This window comes from Zosterops lateralis, assembly GCF_965231275.1.
Source record: "Zosterops lateralis genome assembly, chromosome: Z".
Taxonomy (NCBI): Eukaryota; Metazoa; Chordata; class Aves; order Passeriformes; family Zosteropidae; genus Zosterops; species Zosterops lateralis.
Genome location: NC_139800.1, coordinates 7,220,421 through 7,244,846, shown reverse-complemented (window position 1 = coordinate 7,244,846; position 24,426 = coordinate 7,220,421). Strand labels below are relative to the sequence as shown.

The window sequence follows — 24,426 nt, the reverse complement described above, 5'->3', positions numbered from 1 at the left end:
ATTTTTCCATGGACTGAAGGCAGTTCCCTCAGTGTCTCAAAGGCTTCATGACTGTGGTGAGAGTAAATACCACCCCAGGGCTAAGAACTGGTTGTAGTTGCACACCCAGTTCCTCCAGCATTTCATGCTAAGCAGCCTCTGTCAAAGCTGTGAGCTCGACAAGTGATACCTTGAGATAAACCTTTCCTTTAGCCAGCTTATTGTTCAGCTGCAGTTACACAGCCCACTGAGCTTGTCTTTTCACTGTTCAAGGATCAGCTGTGCTTTGCCTGAGAAGATGGATTTGTTCTAGAGATTTGTTTCTGCTTAAACCCATAGATTTTGCAGAGATTAAATGGCTGTTAGTAAACCAGCCCTGGACAGCTTTAGTTAGAGAAGTATTCATTTTTCTGTACTTGTTACTGAGCCATGGGGAAAACCTGTCTCATACAGAGGTTTTCATCTTTTGTGCTCTGTGTGTGTGGTCATCTGGAGGAGGAGAGTGGTCTTCTGCCCTGCCTCTGGCAGCCCTCAGAGGCCTGTGAGGAGAGAGGGAATGAGCAGGGCCATCTCCTCTTTCTATCTCGGTGGGGCTCTTAAACAGATGTTTTCAATTCACAAAATTATTTAATCACAACAAAAATTAGGTTTTAACTTGTTTTGCTTGAAATGTGAATCCAGCTTTCCCCCTTCCCACCTCCACTGAGGCGGCCAAACATGTCTGTGATACCTAAACAGGAGATGTAATGACAGATGCTCAGACATTTATCTGAAGCTGGATGGTTTCATTTGCTTAGTTGAGACCTAACGTAATCCTATTCTAAACACACATGGGGAAGTAGGTGAAAACTGATTTCGCTGCCTTCTGCAACCCTCTAGAACCAGTGTTACATGCCAGGGACTGGCTGATGCTGGCTCCTGGAGCACTGCCATGGTGGCTCTCACCATTGGCTACTTCATTCATCTTCAATATAGAAAATACTGACATATACTGATATAACACTTGACTTCATGTCCCCCACAATGTAAGGTTTGTGCTTCTGGAGCAGAATTATGTCCCTAGATTGGCTAAAGATGCTTCTGTTCATCTGATACCGTATAATCAGCATATCAGGTCCTTCAGATGAAAGTGACTGCTCTTGCTGTAGTCACTCTTGGTGCACAGAATTTGCCAGAAGCAATGTGACAAGGGAGCAGATTGGCAGTGCAGATTAAGCCAGGGTAAGTTGTTAGTTTCTTGCTTTATTACTCTATACTTCAGAAATAATCCATCACTGTTTTTCCAGGAGTTTCAATTATTACTTGTTTTCTTCTGGTGGGGTATTTGTATGGGAAAGATCGCTTAACAGCGTAAATAGATCTTTGGCATGTCAGATTTGGGTCTTTTGAAAAGATAACTTTACTTACAACTCTGATACCATCTCAAAATACCTAGTCTATCACCTTAGATTAGCAGGTAGAAGGTACTTGTATCTTAGAAGTGCGTTCTGGAGACCATCCATTTGTGAGGAAATGCATGCCAAGAGAGTTTAATGTTTTCATTTCAATCCAGCTGTACATAATGGGACTTGAAGCATAAAACATTGAACAGCATAGTTGACAAAGCATTTCTTACGTGTTAGGGCATAGATCAATCCTTCTTGACCTGTACTGAGCATAGAAGCACTTCCCTTCTTACAATTCAGATAAATGACACAGCAGGAAACTGGGTAAGAGCAAGGTCACCTTACTGGAAGGTTGCTATGTAGGCCTGCCAGTATTTACAGCAGGCAATTTGTGGCTCACAGCTCCTTCCCTCAAGATTTGTTTTATTGGGACCACTGCTACTTTTGTGCCAGTAGTATTACAGCATCTGCTTAGTTAGTTGCAATTATTTTCCTTATGACTAATAAAGGCTGCTAATTTAAACTTTCTCAGTTCCTGAGTTTTGAAAAACGCTTAAGCAAGTTGCTCAAGAGGGACAGTTGTCAGCATGGCTAATTCAAACAGGGATTGTGATAGATAAACTAATGCCCTGACCAGAGGACAAGATATAACCCTGCCTTAATTACTTTAAGCATTGCATCATTCTTTCTAATGTGACCAATGAGATTTTTAATAAGCGTACGAGAAGGACTCACAAAACAATTTTGTTAATCAGCCTATATCAGTGCAATATTTGCAAGTATGTCAAACATCTCCTTTTCAAACATGAGATGCACACATGGTAGAGTCATCTGCAGGAACTAAGGATCTTGCAGACTTAATCTCATTTAAAATCTCTATATCTTTGCAGTAGAGATTTAATATAATTAAAAACATACAACAACCTAATTTATTCCTGGAATTCATCATGACAAAACAATAACAGACACCGGATATATCTTTCCAGTCTAGCAAGATTGGTTGTGGATGATGCCTATGGTGGAATTACAGAACAGAAAGCAACAGCTCTTCTGTTATGGCCCTTGGACAGTGCAAACTGTCATTTAGATCAACAGGAGGAAGACATACACATATCTGGACCATAGAGATTTTTAAAATATTATTTTTTGTGGCAGAAAATGAGAAATACAAGACTATAGAATAAGAAAATGGCTCTTGTTTAAACTCCTGTAATTCCTTTGTTATAGAGCAGGAACTTCTACCATTTTACTTTCAGACTGCAGTGCCTTTTATTCTGCAGCTGTAGAAACAGTAATCAGTAGCCCTGGTTTTGGAGGATTGTTTCATCTGGATCAGCACCTTTTCTCTGCATTAGAGAGTGCAGAGAATGGAGACATGTAATTGAATAAATAATTACTATGCAGTAGCAAGAAGACCAGGGAGACTTTCATTTTTATGTCTTTTTAGGGAAAGTATTTTACTTTTAGTCTGTGAATTACTTGAAATGCAGAGGCTGGAGGAGGAAGGATATTATTACATGTTAACTGACAAGAATCAATTCAAAGTACATTTTCACAGTAATCATGTGGCTATAGGAAGTAAATAATTGGTGATTCCCATACTGACATACCTTGGTATGTCTATAATGTAATTGCATATATATTTGTCTTATTTGGGCTTGTGTACTTCACTTTGTTGCTAACTAATATAATATAAACATAACCTAGCCTCAAAGGAGGGTGGGGAAAGCTTAGGACAGAGTCTAAACCCAGTTTGGCTTTCATCTCTGATAGCTTCCTCTATGAAAGCTCATAGTCAACAAGTTGGCTTCCTTTTCTGGGCTTGGCCATGGCTGGGCAGACACAACCCCTTCCCCACAGCCAGTGTCTGCCTGACTTGCAGCTGAGCCACAATGCACCAGCACCACCCTGATTGCACACCAGGGGGAGGAAACTGCATTAGCTGCACCAATATTATAGCAACCACAGAATCTGAGCATGCCCCTCTGGGTTTTTGTCGGGAGCTCAACATCATGTGCCTGAAGAGGCTCTGGGGAGAGCACTGGGGAAATGAAGCTGGCATGTCAGGAGGGCTAATGGGTTTGGGAGTTCAATTTCTTCTACTGCTCTTTTGTTGTGCTGGAGCAGGGCTGCCTTGCCAGGAACATTTACCAAAAGAGGATAAATATAGTTCCTCTTCTCTAAAATCTTTCCAGGGCTTCATCTGAGACGCCTCTTGTGAGTCACCCCCTTATCATCTCTTCCTCTGTTCATAGTCCACTGTCTCCTAGCTCCAACAGGGCATGACAGAAGCATGCAGAAAAAAAGCATGTAAAAATTAGATTGCATCAGTCAGAAGACTAGCTGTGTCCCAGGTGCACAGCAAGGAGAGTCTCTGGTTTATTCAGATGAATGCATGGCTGCATTTGGCTGTCATGTGGCTTAGCTGGCTGTGCTAAGTGCCACTGGAGCTGCATCTTTTACAGGTAGATGACCAGGCAGCCAAAGCAGAGGTTTGTGTTTTCAAAGGCTGCAGGCAGGCCAGTTATGTTCCCTTGGATGTTTAGTTGAAGTCTGTCTGCTTGGGCCCAGATGCTGCAGCTTTGGGCCTCTCTCTGTCACCCCAGCAGTTTCTCCTCCAGCATTGCTGGGGAATGACTCAGCTTCTTCTTTTCCAAGGTCTGGGAGGTTTTTTTTTCCCCTGACAGTTTCCCTGCTCAGTCCCAAGCAGTGATAATTCTTCCACAGTACTTTCTATTCTCAGGTATCTCAAGAGGTCTTCTGTATTCTTTCTTCTGACCTTTTCATGATTACTCTCTATGACTGTCCATGTCTTCTCCTTTTCCCTTCTTGGTATCTTGGAGGGTTCCTCCATCAGGAGCTGCTGCAGTACCTTGGCAATAGTTCAGTTCCAGGAGTACAACTTTACCCCCAAATTCAAGGAAACTTCTCTGCAGCTTTCTAAAATGAAAAGATGAAATCCAGTTTCAAACCAGCTGCGTGTGTAACGTTCTGTCTTCGCTGCTGAAAGAGTTTGTTTTACATCTCTTGAGCTGAGAAATTGTTCAGCCTGTTATACTTACTTGGCATCGTTTCTATTTTGGGAGGCTGGGTGATTAGGAAGATGGCCTGAGCAGAGTGTGATAGGAACCATCTGAAGGGGATGAGGATCTGGAGCTGCCTGTGGGGGTGGGTGCAGCAGGATCCAGCCACACAGGGTGGGCTCATGGTGTTTGCAGCCATGCACTGCAGACTTCTGGCTGCTGGAAGTTAAGGAGGCCAGTGGGAGTTGCGGAGGAGGAAGCTGGGGAGGAAGTGGGAGGTCAGCCAGGCCTTTCATCATAGAGGGGAGAGAAAGCAGGAGACACAAGCTGTGGCAGAAGGGGCATGAGGCTTCTAGAGGCTTCTAGACCTCCTTCATATTCAGACCATAACAGAAAAGTTATGGTAGCTGCAGCATGGTTTAAGGTATTTGTTTATAGGTGGCATCACGCTGTACAAAGGATTATTTTGTCTAAGAAAGAGACAAACTGGTTAATAAGGAAGAAAGCACCTTGTGAGCTGAGTTACCTGCAGGCAACAGAAGCTGTTGCACAGCCAGAGAGCCCAAGCAGTAGGAGAGCAGACCAAGAGTGGTTTTGCCCTTGAAGGCAAGGAAGCTTCTTGTTTGTCTTTCTAAAACGCAGAGCATGCATTTTTCAAAAAGCATATTTCCTCTTTGGATTCAGCTCAGGGTTTTTCTTTTCTGATGCCAGAATTCCGAATTCTTGGGGTGGGAAGAAAGAAAAAAAGGGAGGGGAGAGGGATTTCTGATGGAAATCCTGACAGTCTGAACTGCTTTTGCTGTCTGCGGTATAGTGCTTCCTGTAACCTACATGGCCCAGTGCCAGCAGGATATCTAGCACACACTTGGCTGCTGAAAGTTCAAGCAAAGGGGACTGCTGTGTTGGAATATGCCAGGGAAGGAAAACTAAGTTCAAGTGCCAAATTTCTGTTGAGCCTGAGGGGAGACCTTAATAACTTCAAAGAAATAAATGAAGATTTCAGTGTTTTGTTAGATTCGGTGGTCGACTCACCTCCTGCACTATCAAGGTGGGCACTTGGAAACCAGCAGACACACAGCATATTAAAATGAGTAGAAAAATAAACAAATATTTCAGGTTTTCAGTGATCAAATTTGGCAGTTGATTATCTTGGCAAGCATAAATTTCTTCCAACAAACAGCACTTAGTGTGAGAGAGACTCCCATGCTACCCACTGAGAAACATTTTACTGTGGCACATGTGCACACTGAGGTCTCTTACTTCAACCAGCATAGGTGAAATGTTGAGCACTTCTTTACACCTCTGCCCTGGTGATGTGGGAAAGAGTGCTGGTGACCCCAAGAGGCCATGGGGATACCAGGAGGGCACAAGGGCTCTGTTTCTGTCAGATTTTTGGTTCTAAGCCTCAGCGCCAAGACAGATGCTGCTGTTTGTATATAGAATGCAAACACAGGAAAAATATTTAAACTTAGCAAATGCTGTGTTCTCACTCAAACACAAGAAAAAAAAAAAAAAGAGGAAAGGAGCTCTTCCAAGCCCCTTTTCTTGGACTAACTTTTGCTTAGCTCCTGTCTTTGTTGTTCCTGATGTGGTGGTGAGGAAATAAGTGGATTTGAACTGTGCTTTCTTACCCAGTACAGATGCCCTGCAGTCTGCTGCTGCATAGCTCACGAAGCCACAGGAAATTCTCCCCTTCCTGCATCTCCATTTGCCTTTCCCTTCAGGCTGAGTCCTAGTTCCTCTGCAGCTCCTCTCCCTCACCCCCAAACTGAGGTTTTGTTTGTATTATGGGATCAGTATTGAGGAAATGTTAGGCCATGAAAAAGGTGACCTGCAGCCCTTTTACCTCTGTTTAAGCGAAGGGAGGTGGTTGTTTTGGCCTCCCTTACTGAGCTATAGTCATATTTCATTCCCTTTCTGCTAACCCAGCATTGAGGAATTGGTGATTTGGAGGCAATGGCACTCATAGGTTGAACAGCAGTGGAAAAGGTTATGGTGAATGGTAGGAAATAGACTGGGTCTTTGCCTCTGCTTCTTTCAGGAGCAGACTATTTGACATGGCCTTTCCTTCCCTGATTCAGGAACTTCCTGGATTTACCACCCACAATTTAATTTCTCATTTAGGAGCATTTACTGAGTCTTTTATTGGGTCATCCTAGATTAAAATCACTCAGTGCTTTATTGGGTTTTAAGGTAAAATGTGAGAGGTGGCTGTGCCTGAGCAATGGCCCCATGAGTGGAGAGCCTTTGATTACCCCTGTACTGCTGAAAACTTGTAAACATTTGGCTTTTTCCCTGTAAGTTGCTTTATCTTGACTTAATTGCTGGGTTGACAGCCACCAACCACATGGGAGCCCCCAGAGTGTGGTGACTTTACAGCCAGCAAAGAGGCAGCAGTGTCATTTCAGAGCTTGGGACTGGTTTTACTTTGAGTCTACACATTTTCTTTCCTCCCAAATAATAGGCACTCTTACCACATCCATAAAAATTATTGAAAACTAAGAGTGAATTTACTCTCTCCTCTCTTAAAAACAGTAAGTCTGCAGGCTCACACTTTTCACCTCAGAGAAGTTCAAGCAGTAAGATCATACCAATGTAATAAACAACCCCCAAATTCCTCACATTGAGCTAATAAACTGAGTTATTTTGTGCCTTTTTTGGGGGGTAGTAAAATACAATAGTTGAGCATCCCACCAGTTGAGCATCCCTGCACTATATTTCTATCTCTGTTTCCAGATTGCAACAGCACTAATATCATCAGATGTTTGCATAGGTTTGGTTATGAATAAGTATCTCTGATTTGCATAATACATGGGAAAAGAAACATAAGAGTAAGGACCTCATCCTCTTCCTCAGCTTAGAGAAGGCAGTGGTTAGGGAAATATTTTTTCTTCTGGTAAGTGCATGCTCTTATAGTACCCTGAGACAGTTTTAAAGGGGAAAAAAAATCCATGTAGGTTTTGAGCCATCATCTGGTTGTAGTGTTAAACCTCTAATTCTACTGCCTCAGCTTAGGGTACACTGAAATCTATATATGTGAGCAGTCACCTGCAGTGACTGAAGGTATGAAGGTGTGCACTTGCCTCGGGGCACTGCCTGCTGGCAGCCCTCCCCACCTCATCAGCCATGCTTCCAAGTTACCCCAAAACACATCTGTTTGTGTTAGCCTGCACCAACTGTGGTGTCCAGGTAGGCTTTTTAAAGCATTGATCTTCATAATGCTGTGAGTTTTTCTTTTGTTTCTCAGGCAGCTTTTACCAGTAGGCCAGAGGCCATTTCCAAGGCACTGGGGCATGTGAAGTCTCCCCTTTCTTTCTGGACAAAGACCTACTCGCCTCTGGTCAGCTGCTTGCATTTGGTGGGTCTGGCAGCCACCCAGGGGGCTGAAGAGCAACTGCAGAGGCAGGTCTGGGGCTTGTGTTGTGGGTGCTGTGAGCAGTGCTCCATTCAGCATCTCATGCTTTTCCTGTAAGCCAGTGTGGAGTGCCAGAAGCACCATGTCAGCAGGCCTGAGCCCATCTCTTGGGCTCTCATCTGGTTAAAATGGTATTACTGGATCACTTCACTGGGGGAAGGTGTCTGTGGTGCAGCTGCCAAGTAGGAGGGTCTCCCTTCACCTGTCAGGGGGCAAAGTGAGCAAAAGTGCATGGGGTGGTAACCTGGTAGCATCCCTGCTGGGTTTGTCAGGAAAAACTTGCATATGGGAAAGCCCCCTTGGCTTAAGCTACACTAGTGCATTTGTACAGATATTTAGCACACAGAATGGTTTAGCATATTGACACGTGTGGAAATGTGAGCACTAAAGGCAGGGTGCCTGGCTGATGCAGTCTCCCTGGACTGATACTTAATCTCCTGTGGTTTTGCAGAAGATGAAAACAATCAGGACCAGTGCCACTGGGGATGCAGCCCACCTGCACTGCACTGCAAAGCTAGTCCCTCCCTGCTTCGACCCTTTTATCCTTTTTGTTTTCCTCTCTTAAAATGTTGCTGCTCAGTTGTGCTGCTCCATAGCAGCCTGTTGCAGTGCCACCTCATTGATCACAGCTGCTTAATTTCCTGTTTCTTCAGCAGTATTTAAAAGCTTTTTTTTTACTATTTTGCTAGGAAATTAGTAGATATTTTCAGGCTTTGCAATGGAAAGTGGCTTTGTTTAGTATATGCTCTTGTTTAATATGGCACAACAGCAGCTGCACAGGAGACTGTCAAAACTAAATAGCATGTCCTCATTTTAAACAAGGCTCTGCCCCACCTCCTGTCTCAAGAGTTGCTTCCAGGGAAGAAGAAAGGTTTTCCTCAGATCTGACCCCAGCTCATAATGTGACATAAAAATGTCCACGATGAAAGGCTGGTCTGTTGGTTTTCCACAACACTGACCTGGCAGCACTGCTGAGTGTATAAAAACCAGAAGGAGCAATACCTTGCTGCAGCTGCAGGCCTTTGAAAGGGGAAAAGTTCTTGATGCACAAATACAAAAAGTCTTCTCCCATAGGAAAAATCATTAATGAACTGTCTTTTGAAATATTTTTGCACAGTGATCCAATGTGCTACATTGATATTGACGTTCTCAGTGTGCTGTAAGGTTTTTCTTTGGTCTTTCATGAGAAAGGACTTGCTTTTACACCATTTAAATATTAAATAGGCTGTTGTAATCAGGAGATATATAGTAATCTAATAATAACACTAAAATCTAAATCTCATAAAGGCATCTTTTTGAAAGCAAGTAATTAGGGCCTGATAATAAAAGCTTATGTGGTCAAAATGCCTTCAGTGAAAGATGTAAACATGTTCTCCGCTGACAGAACTTACACCCAAAGAGTTATAGGTGAAGTCGCTGGGTAAAAAAGTAATTTGAATAAGACAGTTTTAATAAGATAGTTTTCTGTTGTCATACCTACGCACCTGGCAACATTGTGTGACACTCTTTCATAGCTCTGTTTTGAGGATTCCTAAGAGGACAGGTATCTGAGAGCTAGCAACAACTAACAAAAAGGAAATGTTGAAAAATTATCATATTGCAAATTATCAATTTTCAAGAAGTGGGATTGTGCTGCTTAAAAACTGGGAACAACAATATGTGTGCAGCAGAAGCTGCAGTTTCAGCAGTGCAGCTGTGCCCAGAGAGGGCGTTAAATCTAGAACAGTGCAAGCATGAGCTCTGTGAGCCTGTAGAGGAGCACAGATGGAAAACAGCTTGTAATGTTTCAGAGTGAATTTGTTTCTCCCAGCAGAGTGAACAAACAGCAGTAATTCCACAGGTAGGTTGGCTGTGAATTAAAAATCATTTATTGTACAGCAGCATGAGGAACTGAAAAGATTCACTGTAGAAAACTTGTTCAGACAGAGCACTGAAATTTTATTCTCTGTTCTTTTTCTTGAGTATTGGCTTCTCTTCAAAGACACAGGGATGAACAAAAACTGATTTATTAAGAATAAAAGCCCTCTATAATTAACATTTACTGTCCTCCTGCTAGATATGTCTCAAGGCAAACTGTCAACAGAAGAGAGCTTTTTCCTCCTCATCCCTTTGCATCCATGTTCCCAGGAGTAGTGGGGGTGGTTCTTTTTGAGGGGTGTCTGGCTGCAGTAGTTGAACAGTAAAGTGCTTTGGTCTGCTGTCTTCTATTTTAGGCAATTTAGGCAATGGATTGCACTGTTAGTGGGTGGTGGAGCATCATCATTTGCCTGTTTTGTTCAAGCTCTAGGAGTGTCTCTACTGGGTAGCAGGAGGCAAAGCTCCTCTTTAATTGCTCACTCCTTTCTGGGTGAATCAGGAGAGTCCTGCACAGCTCAGGATCCATTGCTCTGCATATTGGAGTTTTGAGCTGAATACAATGATGAGGGGCCTGGGCCTCTCCACTTGCTGTTAGCATGAATCAAAGAGTGCCTTTCTCCTGTGGGTATTTTGAATTGACTTAATGGAATCATCTTTATTTACTTTCCCTATTAAGCAGGAACCAGATAGTAATGAAATAAAAAATTGTGATAAATAGTGCTAAGAGACTCATGAGATACTTTCTGTCTGCACTGAAAGGGAATAGTAGAAAGGAAGTTTGGTAGTGAAAATACTATTTTTTTTATTTTTAGCTTTATTATGCTGGTCCAGAATAGGAGTTACAAAGTTAGCTGTCTGAAATCAGGTACATACTCTGACTGTATTCAAATCCATAGTTAAGGCTTTCCTCCAGATTTTGTTTTCATCTCTGAGAAAATAGCTGAAGTTTATCAAATTAGGACCTTTTATAGTATTTATTAGATTTATATATCCAGGAATTTTCTGTACTTTTGAAAAAAAAAAAGGTCTAAGTCCATAAAGTCCTAATGACTACATTTGGCGGCAGTGCTGTGCCTTTTGACAAGCCTGAGTTTTGGGTATTGGCTTTTCAGCTTGGGGCATACATTCCATGAACCAGTAGCTTTCGAGTTGCTCAGCGCTCTAGTTTTGATAAAAAGTGATGGATGTGTCTTCTTGGTCCTGCTTGTGACACTCAGCCATAAGCCAGGTTTGCTGTTAAACACAGGCTGTCGAGGTTTGTGAGTGATGGAGTGGTAAACTTAAAAAACTTCCGTGTTGGCAGCAGCTGCACTGGCATTTCAGATCCAGCCTCTTGAGTCAGTGGTGGTGATTTTTTTCCTGCCAAAGGGCTTGTGATCGTTAGAGAGAGCAGCAACTGGTCCATACCAATGTGCAGTCAGAGAGATACATGGTGTGGTCATACGGGTTGTGCAGAACAGGAAACTGGTGATGAATAGAGGAGAAGGAACTGCTGGTGTTTAGTCTGAAATGGCTGCAGGGCTCAGCAGGATGAATGCACAGCTTATCCAGGTCTGTCCAAGATAAAGCAATACTTTATACTTAATGTATTTGGCCAACCAGCCAGGAAACACTGCATAAAATTTGTCATTGGTTCTTAAATGTAAGCAGTGATGAAATCCCTCCACAGAGAACGGATATCACTCACTAATGGATTTTGCCGCCCCAAAGAGTAATGACATTTAGGTCATTCATGCCCATGGTGTTGTGTCATCATTAGAAAAACGCTGGAGGAAGGACTTTCCTTTGTGAAATGTCTGGCATTCACAGACATTCATTTTAGACAGTAGGATGATGGTTTTTGCATTTTGTGTAAATTAACTGCTTGCTAGCTAGGGCCCACCTTTTCGTTGTTCATCAGGAAGATTTCATGCATCTGGCTGAGTTTCTTGGAACAAACAAGGAACTCTAACATACTGCAGAGAAGTCTAACTGCTAGTCTCACTGAATGGGAGAAGATGTAAACAAGTCTTTAAACCTGTTCTTTGTAATCTCTTGGTAACAGGAAAGAAAAAAAAAAAAGGCTGGTTTTAGTGAACAATTTTTAGCCCACTTCTGGAAGGTGACAACACTTTCAGCAGCTGTTTTCATCAGGATACCAGGTTAAATAAAGGGCTTTAAAGTGCAGGAAAGGTTAATCAGAAATATTTACAGGATTTGGAAGGCTATATTAATTTTCTGGATAAACTGGTTGTATTTAAACAAAAACTGTTTTTTACAATTTTCCTGTTCTTTTAAGTAAATTTTTAAGGTAAACAGAAATTTTGATACTGTGAGCTGTTTAGCTCCTTCCTACACTTCTTGTAGGAGGGAGGTATGTGTTTATTTCGTTGTTATTTACACTGTAGCCACTAGCATATTAGACATTTTGATTAAATCTCCTTTCTTTGTGCAAAGACACATGTGTGCAGGGACTCTAATGTGACTTCCAATTCCCTTAATGAAGAAGCCCTTCACTGCTTAGATGATCTTCATAGAGAAACCCATGAATACAAGAGACAATCAATGGGCAAAACAACTAGTCTGAGCTTTTCACTTCCAGCCTGAGGCACACCAGAGTGTTTGGGTTGTTTAGCCAGATGGGGAGTTGAGGCTTTTGGCCCTGCCATCAGCAGGAAAGTTCTTTCCTTCTGAAGTAGTCAGTCGCCTGTTTGGAGGATCCCAGGGTTACGTATGTGCTGGCTGTGGGTACTTGGATTTGTTTGTTTGAGGCTGACTCCAGAATCCCTCTGTTATGAGAGCAGCTTACTGAATTGGCAGTGTTATTTTTCTGCTATGTCCTAATGTGGCCAAAAAAGCAGAAGTGTGAGGGTTTGGTGGTGGGTTTTTTTGGGTTGGTTTTTGTTTGTTTATTTATTTGTTTTTGTTTTGTGTGTGGTTTTGCTTGTTTTGTTTGTTGTTGGGGTGGTTTGTTGTTATTGTTTTGTTTTTTTCCTGGCAAGAAAATCAATATAGGCAAAATCCATAGGAAAAAAGGCAAACATGTTTATGGTGAATGGCTAAATAAAGCTGAATGAGGGCCAGCTAAATACAAAATCAAAAGTGGATGCAAGTATTCTTACGTTTTTGAGAAGTGCGAGCATAAGCAGTAGGTGGAGATGCTGGAAAATTTTGCCTGCTCGGTATTTGTAGCAATAGTGTGTGAGAGCAAAGGATGTAGGAGGAGTACAGAGATTAAAATAAGGAACTGGGCCATTATCATGAAAAATAAGCCTTTCTCTACATATATCACAGGATAGCTTGAAATTTAGTTAAAAGACAGCATGGCATATACTAGGGAACAATCAGTAAAGGAAGGTTGGATGGGTGAGATGGCAGTTTTCTCCTGATCCTGTTAAATGAGGAGTTTTAGCGAGCGTAATAACCATTACTACATGTGCTGCATTTGGTGTTAAACTGATTGATTATTAAAACTTATTTCTGTTTTTTATTTTCAGGGCTCTTCCTTATCTTAGGCTTGATACTTTACCCTGCAGGTTGGGGATGCCAGAAGGCGATAAGCTATTGTGGACCTTATGCTTCTGCTTACAAACTCGGAGACTGCTCCTTAGGCTGGGCCTTCTACACAGCCATTGGCGGCACTGTTCTGACCTTCATCTGTGCAGTCTTCTCAGCACAGGCTGAAATAGCCACCTCCAGTGACAAAGTGCAAGAAGAAATAGAAGAAGGAAAAAACCTTATCTGCCTCCTTTAACTCCAGTAGGGGAAAAACACCAGCACCTGGATCTTTATCTGCTTTCCATTGACTGGACAAGCAGATCCATTTACCTGTTTTTACCATTTGTGTGATTGAGCCCCATGCATTCCAGCCCTGAACTACTGAAAGGGTCTTTCTTCTTTGCTGGGCAATGAGGATCAGAGAAAGGATCCCAAGAAAGCAGAATGTAAATACCTGGGGATATTTTTAGTTTCATTCTGTGATCAGAACACAGTGGAATATGTTAATCCGACTGGGGATGTGAGTAATCACATGTATATAGCAGGAATGTTGTTCAAACTGACAAATTCTGATTGATCGGATTGCCTAACCCACCTTGGTCACTTTGAAGAATTTGGGTTTAAATAATAAAAGCCAGCACATATTTTTTTCTTTTCTTAAGCAAAAGAGAAGCCTATTTTAATGAGGCTTTGTTTCCAAGGGCTCCCCTCACTGGTGAATATTCCTTCACCATCATCTGGTTTGGTACCATTTTCATGGAGGTGCTTTTTGGTACTGAACTTCCTAGAAAGTACAGTGCCTTCTTGGATATTAACTCTATGTTGGAGAGAGAAAACCTGACATTTACAGCAATCTTCAGGCATTTAGAAAATCAAGTCCCTGCCAGGTTGCTCTCTCTTGAAACTTAAGAGTGCAAGGTGTGTGCAACTTGTTACTGAGCAGGTAAATATTGTTTCCACTGACTAGACAGAGAAGCTGTTGTTTAGACTGGCTCACTCCCGATTCAGATAAATTTGAAATATTTCTACAGCCTTTATTGTAACTTCTGAAATCCCAAGCAGACAACAGCTCCGCACAGCACCAGCCTTACCTGGGCTGCAGCCTCTCTTACAACTGTAGATTTCACATTGCACTTCAATAGTGTTACTTTTTCCTCTTGTCAGTGAAACATCATTCCCAGTCTACAGATCAGTCTGTCTGATGACCCAGATGCACATGAGTCTTTAGGAAATTTAAATTTTTCAGGAAGCCTTGACGAATTCTTTGTGGCTGGGAAGATTTTTTTTTTTTTTTTTTTTTAATGTGTGTGTGTTTGTGTGTGTAGTAGTAGTAGACCTTTTTCCAACTAAATCAGCAGAAATTAAACAGACCTTGCCACAAATGCCATTTTTTCTTCTCAAAGCCAGCTGGTTGTGTTATTTGTGGTATTGCTTCACTTACTAGAACTACTTCTGATACCAAACAGAGGAATGATGAAACTGTGCCATAGGAGCATTGGGGATAATTCATCCGAGAAGTAGTTCTAATAAAATTCTAGGTGAAGTGTAGACTCCTTTTCTTCTTTCTTGGTAACTTAACATCATCCAATGACAGTGTTGCTTCACTATTACACAGAGCAGAGATTCTTGTTTTTATCCTGGTCAGTCCGTTAAAATGTGCCATTACTTATTAAAAAATGGTTGTTCTGTCCAGGTGGGTAGCTGGTTTCAAGGCACTGCTGACCATCTCTGTGCCCACGGCACTTGCAGCCTGCCTGCTGGACAGGTGACCTCTCAGACACAGTGCAACAAGGTCAACTTCTGCCTGTATTCAAAAAGGGATGGTTTTAACCTGGCCTCTTCTTGCATTCACCTGTTCCTGCATCCACCATCTTCTGCTTTAAAACAGGTAACACTGGCCTTTAAATATTGAGTTTCAATCCACTCCAAAAATTATGGTCTGGGACCAACTGCCTGCACAAACCAAGATTTTAATAAAGCAGAATTACCAGCACAAAGTGGTGCCTGAGGGTGAAAATCACAGCCCAGGCACCCTGTCCACACACACCTGTGTTTGTCTCGTTGGCTTTGCTCCACACCTGAAGGACATGCACTGGGCATTCCTCCTGAGCCCCTGCTGGAGCATACACTGGACCTGGGCCACCAGCTCAGCTCTGCCCTGCCCTGGGGGCCCTGCAGTTGGGAAAGAGGGGGCAAGCACTTGACTGAATACAAAATCAACCAGCTAAAGATGAACTACTAAGGAGATGTATGGTTCTAGCTTCCTTAGGTGGGTAGCAATCCAAAGTCACCACTGCCAACAAGTCTTGACACAATATTAGGGTGAAAAATGCTGCTTTGGCTTAAGCACTTGATTAGTCAGAATCAAGTCAGTTCTTACAAAGGTGGAGAGGGCATACCCTGCTCTGGCTGAGAAGTAAACAATGAACAACCTTCATTCACATTACTAGCTGACCTCTGCTGTGATCCACATGACACTTAAAAAAATTTTAATATTCTGTTTTGTTTGGGTTTGGCTTTTTTAAGTACAAAGGAGAGATTTTCAGTGGCACATTTTGCTTTTGTTTGCATTAGTAACCAAGAAGAACCAGCTTTTCTGCTTGTTGCTGGTATATTATCAGCTTGCTCTGCAACAGCATAATTAACTAACTTGCAAGAATATCCATGTTCATCACATAGCACAGATAGAAGACAGGCTGGGAAGAAACACAGAGGAGAAATAATCAGAATTTCTTTTCTCAGGGTTCTGTTTTTCTAGCAAGTGATAAGGTGGTATATATTGCAAATTTTTTTCCCTGGATCAGGTTTTCAGGTGCAGGGTGCACTCATTAATTTTCACAGCTGTTTAAATTGCTCCTGAAGTTCACCTCAGTAGTAGCTTTCAAAGGGACTTTGGGAAAAGAAAAAAAGAAAAATCAGCTTAAAGCTAATTTAATTGATTTCATGAGAGGGCTGCAGAATGTAACTGCTTCTTCATGTACATGCACTGCATAGGATCTAGAGGAATTTGCTGTGGATTCTTTAAAACCTGTGTGCCAATTAGTTCAGTTTAACTTTGTTTTGTGGTATTGAAGATTTCTTCAAACATCTGTGGTTTCATCACCTTCTTAAACTTATATTCAATAAAGTGCCATAGACCTTTTTTTGAATTGTAGCATATTTAAATATATATATATATATACACAGACTTGTGTGAGACGTGCAATACAACAAATGGGTTTTGTGGGCGTTTTTTTGGTTATTGTCTTGTGGGGTTGTTTTTTTTGTTTTTGTTTTTTTTTTTTTTTTAAATTTCAGTTTTTTCTTTTGAACAAGTGATTAGAAAAGGGACTTCCCAGGGAAGAAGTGGCTGGAGTTTGGTGGTGTGGATATAGAGTAACGCAAAAAAATCACTGATGTTGAAGATCAATACAACAGTAGTAATAGCAGCTTGAAGATTTAACAAAAATGTCTTCTAGATTGATTTGAATTACGCAGAATACAGACACTTCCAGTGTGAAGCTGTGTCCACCTCTGGCCATTAACATTAAAAGCTGAAAAGGCTCAGCAAGGTTTCTTAGTGTGCTTTATTTGTAATGTGGCACTGCAAAAAACATTGCTACTGAGCTGCTTCTGGGTTGTCTATATCACCTTTGTATCTATTTTACTCAATAAAGTTCTCTGGATTCTGAGATTTTTTTTTTTTTTCAGCCAATAATTTCCATTTTGCATTGTTACCCTCCCCACTGAAGTTTCCCACATCCTAGTGGTAAATGGAGAGGAGTTCAGGCCTTCCTTGAAAGCCATGGGCACTGGTGCCCACACCTCAAGGGAAGGGCAGAGTCCAACAAAAGCAGAGCATGGCAGCAACGCACACACAGCTCCTCAGTGTAGGAAGAGTGGTTGCAGCGATCCAGCTAGAGTAGGGTTTGAGCCATGGTTTATTTGTGGTACTGTTTTTCTGTTCTTGACTCACCACTATGTACATTTGTTAGCATGAATGATGTACCTAATGTCTTCTTTTTAATCTAAATTTCAATTAAATGTGAGTTTTTGAAACTTTTAACAGGAGTCTGACTACCTTAATACAAGCATATTGGACAAGTTGAGCCAAGCTGAGCTTCCATTGTAGCTTTAATAGCATTTAAGATCCCAGTCCAATGATGTATTTCAGATTCCCATCTGACTTAAACACTTATTACTGCTTACCGATCAGAAGTATGTGATCTGAAATTGTAACTATGTGTTATACAATACAGTTGCATTAAAAAGACTTTCTAATTGAATATAGCTCTGTCAAAATGTGTTTCATTTTGCATTTAAAGCACTGCATTTCCTTTCTCATGAAAAAGGATAGTAACAGTTGTGAAACAAATATTGCTTCATCATACACAGATTTTTTTAAATGGTGTTTGCCACAGTGTGTTTTAGCTTTCAGCTGTGCCATGACAAACATTAGAGAAAGGTTACAAAGCCAGTTTATAGCAGAACCAGGAACAAGGCTTTCAGTAGTTTAACAATAAGTCAGCGTGTCACTTATTTGTCAGTTGCAATGGTCTACTTCTATTAAATTTATATTTAATTAATCACATATTGTTAAAATTACACTTTCTAACAGTTCCTAAACAGTTCTTGGTTACAACTTGGAACGTTTAAAAACCTATAGCTCAGAAGGGATAGATGCCACTGAATGCACCACTACCACAGTCAATTTATGAACTTCAGTGCAGGTATAGGTAGAGCACCTATTCTCCAAATATAAAACACTACTTAAAGAAATTATGAAGGACTGATTTGAACAGCTAAAAATATTACCTTCCTTTTTCAGTAAAGTTAATGGAGTTGGCAATGGCACAGAGTTCAAATCTCCAGTTCAGTTTAGAACAGTCAAGCAATCACAAACTGGATGTCTATTACCAGTGTTAAGAGTGACAGAAATATAAAGACGTTGTCTTGTTCTGCAATTCACCAAGAGCTTCTTTTCAAACAAATGCCTTTTATTTGGAATGTCTTCATATTGGTGAAATTCTGAGAGTGTAGGAATCAGTATCTGTAACTGGCTTAAGGTATCACTCATATATGGTGGGATCAGTAACTTAGTCTGACCAAGGTAAAGGAGAAAGAATGCCAAATTTAATCACATAGGTCATAGGCTGGAGTCAATGATCTCAGGAGTGTTTACTGATTCTGTGATTCTGTATTCTGACTACTTCCAGTTGTTCTCTTACCTTGGACAAAAAGTGCCATCTCACTGCCCAATCCAAGATATACATTTTTTCTTTTAAAAAATCATGCACTCCTCTAAAAAGAACATCATGCATCCCTCTAAAAAAAATACAGGCACAAGACAACAGTTCTGCACTGAAAAACAGCGACCATGCTTTGGCATGTGTGCAATGACTACAGCTCAGACACACACGATTGTTTAATTAGGCTATAAACATGATAAAATCTACTAGGAGCATTGTCAGCTGGAGCAGTGGCTGAGCAGCTGATGCCACAGAGGCACCAGTGGTCAGAGGCAGCTGCTCTGTACAGTGGTCTGGGCTCCAGCCAGTGTTGCCTCCCCAGCTCCAGCCGTACTGGCGCAGGGCAGAAAAGCTGAGTGCAGGGCCACGAGTAAATGAGGCCACTCTGTCTTCCAGGCCAGCACCAGGCCTGTTTTTACTAATACAGCCTCAAACTTTATCAAATAAAAATCAGTCCCATCTCTCCAGCTGGAAGTTTCCCTTCCCAAATCATGGATATAAAGAGGTAAAACCTGATATTCTCAACACCCTAAAGAGCAGCTGCACTATATTGAAGTGTTTTCCTTCACGTCCGAGTGTAATGGAACAGAACATGAAAGAGCACTAACTAAATGCAGGACAGTACATGTGTGTGTGTGTATATGTATGTATATATGTTATAAAATACATATATACATACACACATTACTTAGTCAACAGGAAGCTCCAAGTGTATTGAGAGACATTAAAACAAATGTATTGAAACCACAGCTGTTCAATGTAATCTCTTTTATCCAACAAAAAGCACATTTTAGTTGAGCTGTATATACTTCCATTAAACTGCTGGAAATTTATTTTTTTTTTCCAGAACAAAACATATGGCAGCATGAGAGACAAGTTATACATCCTTATCAATGCCTTTTTTCTTTTGCCCTCAGTATCATGTGACAGTATCCCCTCAGTATCTAGTGTAATCCTTGTATAAAGTTTCACTGGCTTTTGCTGCTGAGCTACATCTGCACTACTTCCTTTGTAAATCTTCCTCATTCTTCTAATTATGATAATAGAAGCTACTTGCAGACCTAAAATTATTTTGTAGAAAAAAAGTACAAAGTAATTCAAACATTTTAATGTAACTGAGTCAAACCTAATTAATTATCTGACCTACTGTGTCCTACTAAGGATTCCTAACCAGAATGTTCTAGGTGTGTACCTTTTCCTTGACAGAAGTATCTTTCCAGAAGTATCACTGAGTATTTTTAATTACAGTTCTCTTAACCCATGTTTTTCCAACTCCATGCTTAGAACCTCTTGAGGAAAGTAACCTGAGTGAAGCCAGAAGAATTATCTCCCATGAAGAGCACTAAAACTGTGTAATAATTCTAAACATAAAGCATGACTGGATCATATGGCACAACCAAGGTATCATTCACATTTACAAGAAAGTACAAAACCTCTTCCTTAGTCTGCTGACACTGCCATCCTCGATCTATAAATTACAAAGAAAGATCAAGGGGATGAAGAATTTCAATACTGATTGATGCATGCATGTGAAAGTACCTTCAAAAACATACATCTGTCATCTCCCAAAATAATCCTGACTGTACCTCAGAGCACTGTTCACTGTATCACTGCATGAATATGCATCATCCATTTGCAAACTTACCTACATCACAGTCTTCCAGATGAAGTCATTCAGCCCTCCAGAGAAAACCCAGTAGTGATATGTGTACTAGAGAGCAGGTGCTGCAACTGACATTACATGAAAAAAATCAACAGACTGTGATAGTGATTAAAAGAAAAAAAAGAAAAGAAAAAGGAGGACAGCAGTGACACAGAAATGCTGATTCACTGGCACAAATTAGGAAAATAAATACTACTGAAGCAAAATTTTTTTTCAGCAACTTCATTTTACTTTCAATAATGTTTTAAGAGTCACTTAATACCTGTAGAATTCCATCCAGTCATGACAGAGCATGTTTAATTTTAACCCTTCTGAGTTCACAGCACAAGAAGGTAAGCTGCAAGTATTTTAACAATTCTCTTCATAACAGTTGAGTAGGCTAACTCTCTTTAACCAGATTTATTGATAGTGGACATTTTGCTTCACCATTTCAGCAGAAATACAGCATCTATATACAGAATTATAAAAAGCAAGTCAGACTTTTACATAGATCATCCTCCCTGCATATCACCCTGACTGTTAGAAGAAAAATCCCCATTATTGGTCAAAACTATACAGAGCGAACACCTAGGAAAAAAGTCTTTTTTTTAATTCTATGACACTGTGTTAATACAATAAATATACAAAACTTCTGAACTACCCAGACATGCAACAGAGGGACAGAAGAAGTGCATTTATACAGAACCATGACATTTACCAGGATGGCAGAACATTGTTAGTAATTTACAAAATATACAAACATCCTCAGATAAATAAAAACAACTCCTAAATTACAGATCAATGACTACTGACATTCCAGTGTTTAAACTTCATACCTTGTACTCTGTCACAATACTACAAAAAGACAACTCAAGTGGGTGCCATACTCTGATTAATAAGAGATCGTAGAATCTAATTTTTGTTAGGTAAGAAATATTTTAACCAATCTCAGCCTTCTGCTGTCAAAGCTAACCAAACTTTTCCCTCCCCTTTGGGCTGCAAAAGTGTCACAGATTTCTGGTTTGAAGAATTCACACGTGACGCAACCCTGAATTTCACTCAGAAGGCTTAAATCCGTACATTCAATCCATGATATTACAAATCAATAATTCTTATACACAGAACATTACATAGGTTTTCTCAAAAAACCTTCAAACATCTGAGGAAAAAAAAACCAACCTGTGAAATTCAGGTTTTGTTCCTAATGTGTTTGGGTTTTTTTTCCAGTAATCTATGCTTCATGCAATTTTCAACTTCAGTTAAATTGTAAAGATGATGTCCCTAGGATTCCCATCCAAGAGACACCAAATGAATTCCCTAAATTTAGATTTAATCCATAGCAAAGTTCCTAGATACAACCCTCAAGTTAAGTTTAAAATATGAAAAGAACAATCTTGATATATAGCTTCTAAAATTATGATCCCCAATCTCAGCAGAGAACAGTGATTTTCCTCTGAAAAGCTTTAAAAACATTCCACGCAAATTTAAGTTCAGTGTTAGCATGTCCACTATTATGACATTTTAACAGCCTTGTTAGATAGAATATTTAAGCAAGTATATTCATTAATGTGAACTTCAGCATAGGTGAAACTATGATGTTTCTTTCAAATTCAAGTTTGGTTTAAAGAAATTAGTAAACGAAAGGAGACTAACAGAAGAATTCATGCTAACAGCATATCCAAGGATTAAGCTAGGGGAGTGTTTTTTTAAATGAACTTTTATTAGTGTACTGAAATAGACTATGAAATTCAGTCCACTTTCAGGGGGGCTTTATGCTGTGTTATTAAAGATGATTCACCTTAAGAGCTGAATTAATTTCAGCCACGGTGTGTACTTTACACAGGCTGTGGGATGTCATCTTTCCATTTTCTGGAAGTTTGAAAAACAGCCTAAGTATTACTTACATATTGTATGAAAGTCTCATGAGGCAATCCAAGAATATAAGGTCTTCAAAAAAAAAGAAAATTATATAAACTATACCAAAGCCTTGATGATACTGTATTTTAGAGTATTGTGATGGTATGTACCATTATGGATTGTTAGTTTCACAGAATCAATCTAATCTCTTAGGCCTCCAGTTCAATGAGTTAAAATTTAACTTTATTAAAGATAAACATTTCTCCCTTTGATGAATCAAAATAGTTTAAAAGCTTTTTCCCTATAGCTTAAATCACATTATAGAGATGGCTGAGTTAATATTAAAATTAATTCAAGTATCATTAAATGTCATTGCTTAAAGAGCCTAGTTTTAGACAATATTCCTGTTAGAAAATTAAATATTGAATATATATAGGTTTTGGACAGGCACTAAACAGAGTGACTGCCAGGCTAGAGATTTAGTACCATGGTTAAACATAAAACTATACTTGAAAAAAAAACCCAAACAAAAAACTAACCAAAAAAATCCCAAATAAAACAAAAATACCACTGCACATAGAAGAGGGACAGGGGATATGTGAATACTGAAGTTAAAAATAGCAAATACATAATCATTTAGCTAAATCACCAGTTAACTTCCTTAAACTGAACTATTCTATTACAGAGAATGTTTATGCCCCATAGTAATTTCTCACAGGTAGAGAATACTCCATGGAAATAGATACAAACAAATGCTATAAAGTGGCGCAGGTAAAATCTGGACCAAAACACTACTTAAACAAGGTCAGGTAACTCAACAGTATTCATGCAAACTTACAGGTTTATATCAAAAGACTTACCTAAAAAAAATAGACCAAAACCAAACAAGAAAAGAATTTATGTCTTACTTGTATTTGATCCCCAGCAGCTGTTGAAATTGCAAAAGAAGTAGTCAAACCTAACTATATCTCTCAGTCTACCCCACTTCTTATGGTAGAAACGGGGAAATCAGTTCTTTCAAAGAAAAATAATTAATCCAAAGTGCTTTCCTGAACTTTAAAAAAAATAGTGGAGTGAATTGCTAAAAAACTTTCCAGATTCTTAATACATTGTTTTGATCATTATATACCACAGTTCATTCTGAGGCCACTTGTTGAAATTTTTTATCCTCCATAAAACATGGAAAGCTTTACATTGCAGAATTCAACATGTTAAAGAAGTGAAAAAAAACAAAACGGTTTTCTTCTTAAAATAAACGAATTTATACTGAAATAAACCGAACATTTCCCATTTAACCCATGCACAGCTGCAGAAGAGACGAACATGCTGTGTGAATTTTGACCTAGGCATTGAGGGAGTACAGTGAGTGACCGTAAAATCAAGAGCAGTAGGAGAGAACTGTGGTAACTTTGTTTCCCCTACATCCGGTTACCCTTGAAGGCGTTCTGGGCCGCGCTGGTGGCGGCGGTGGAGGCAGCGTTGGCCGCGGCCGTTTGCACAGTTTTGTTGGACATCACTCCCGTGGCAAACTCCTGCTGCGCCTTTTCAAAGCTGGCGCCGGTCGTGCGGTACAGCCCGTGCACCTGCGGGGGGAAAACCGCTCAGGAAATGGCGCTTCCCATTCCTCAGCAGACCAACAGCAAAGCCTCAAACGCAAAGTGAAGCCAATAGGTGGGGAAATGAGATTTGTTTATTTGAGAGACTCACAGATGAGAACATGGAATTTCTTCCCCCAAACTTTTGAATTTTTCATTGTCCTGCTGCACACATAATTTGACTGTGGGGGATACCTGTAATGATCTGCAAGTTCAGAGGGGTCTCATAGTGTTTACTAAAAGGTGTGATGTATATTCGGTGAATTTTTCTCTACAAAAATATTTAGAAACCTTTTAGTTACTCTGCTGGTTACAAGAGTAAGCTCCACTCTGACTGAATATTAAAAATGTCAAAATATCCTAATTACAGAGGTACACATTTGCACATTACACATACCCTAATTACGCAGGTACAAAGTAGTGTGATGACCAATAGCTCTGCATAATTACCAGAGGAATAAACAATATGACCTATAAACGCTCTTAACGATATGGCATATTAAAAAAAAAAAAAGCCAACAAAGAAAGGCAAAAAATCTTGATTAACTTCCAATTACCTCAGCCATTAAAATTCAAATGCTATTTGTGACTCAGTTAAGCCACAAAGAGGTTGTCAAATAATATTACAAAGACATTTTCATTCCAGTATAACAGAGAAAAAAGTTATGTTAATTTTTTTGCTACACTGGAATGAAAATGTATAGTTGTTAATAGGTAAGGTTTGCCTTGAACATAATTTACTCCCCACTACTTTGTGAAAGAGTGCCTCTCTCAAGACAGAAAGCAAATGTAGGAAACAAAAAAGGGGAATAATGTAACTTACCTTTTTAAACATAACTAGTGAGATAACAGCAGATGCTGTGAAAAGTGCAGCTATGATTATCATCATAATGCCAACAGGAATACTCTTATTAAGTCCAGTAAGAGATGAAATCCACCCACTGAAGGAAGGAGAAAGAACAAATTTT

The 24,426-nt window shown here is 40.1% G+C and overlaps 2 protein-coding genes across 8 annotated transcripts in view; one reads left to right on the top strand and one right to left on the bottom strand.

The window, feature by feature from the left end:
• Positions 1-17,383, top strand: part of LHFPL2 (LHFPL tetraspan subfamily member 2) — a 116,176-nt gene extending 98,793 nt beyond the window's left edge. For 6 of the 7 annotated variants that reach the window (XM_083883293.1, XM_083883294.1, XM_083883296.1 and 3 more), the window contains one exon: positions 13,136-17,383. In XM_083883293.1, the coding sequence (XP_083739419.1) occupies positions 13,136-13,392 (257 nt within the window). In that variant the 3' untranslated portion in view covers positions 13,393-17,383. The remainder of the gene's footprint in view (positions 1-13,135) is intronic. The other variant, XR_014592452.1, reaches the window with a different exon arrangement.
• A 2,745-nt stretch (positions 17,384-20,128) lies between these two features.
• The window catches only part of SCAMP1 (secretory carrier membrane protein 1), a 38,917-nt gene continuing 34,619 nt past the window's right edge, over positions 20,129-24,426 (bottom strand). The window contains exons 8-9 of the mRNA XM_083883292.1: positions 24,282-24,399; positions 20,129-23,446 (exon numbers count right to left, since the gene is read on the bottom strand). Of these exons, the coding sequence (XP_083739418.1) occupies positions 23,282-23,446; positions 24,282-24,399 (283 nt within the window). The 3' untranslated portion in view covers positions 20,129-23,281. The remainder of the gene's footprint in view (positions 23,447-24,281; positions 24,400-24,426) is intronic.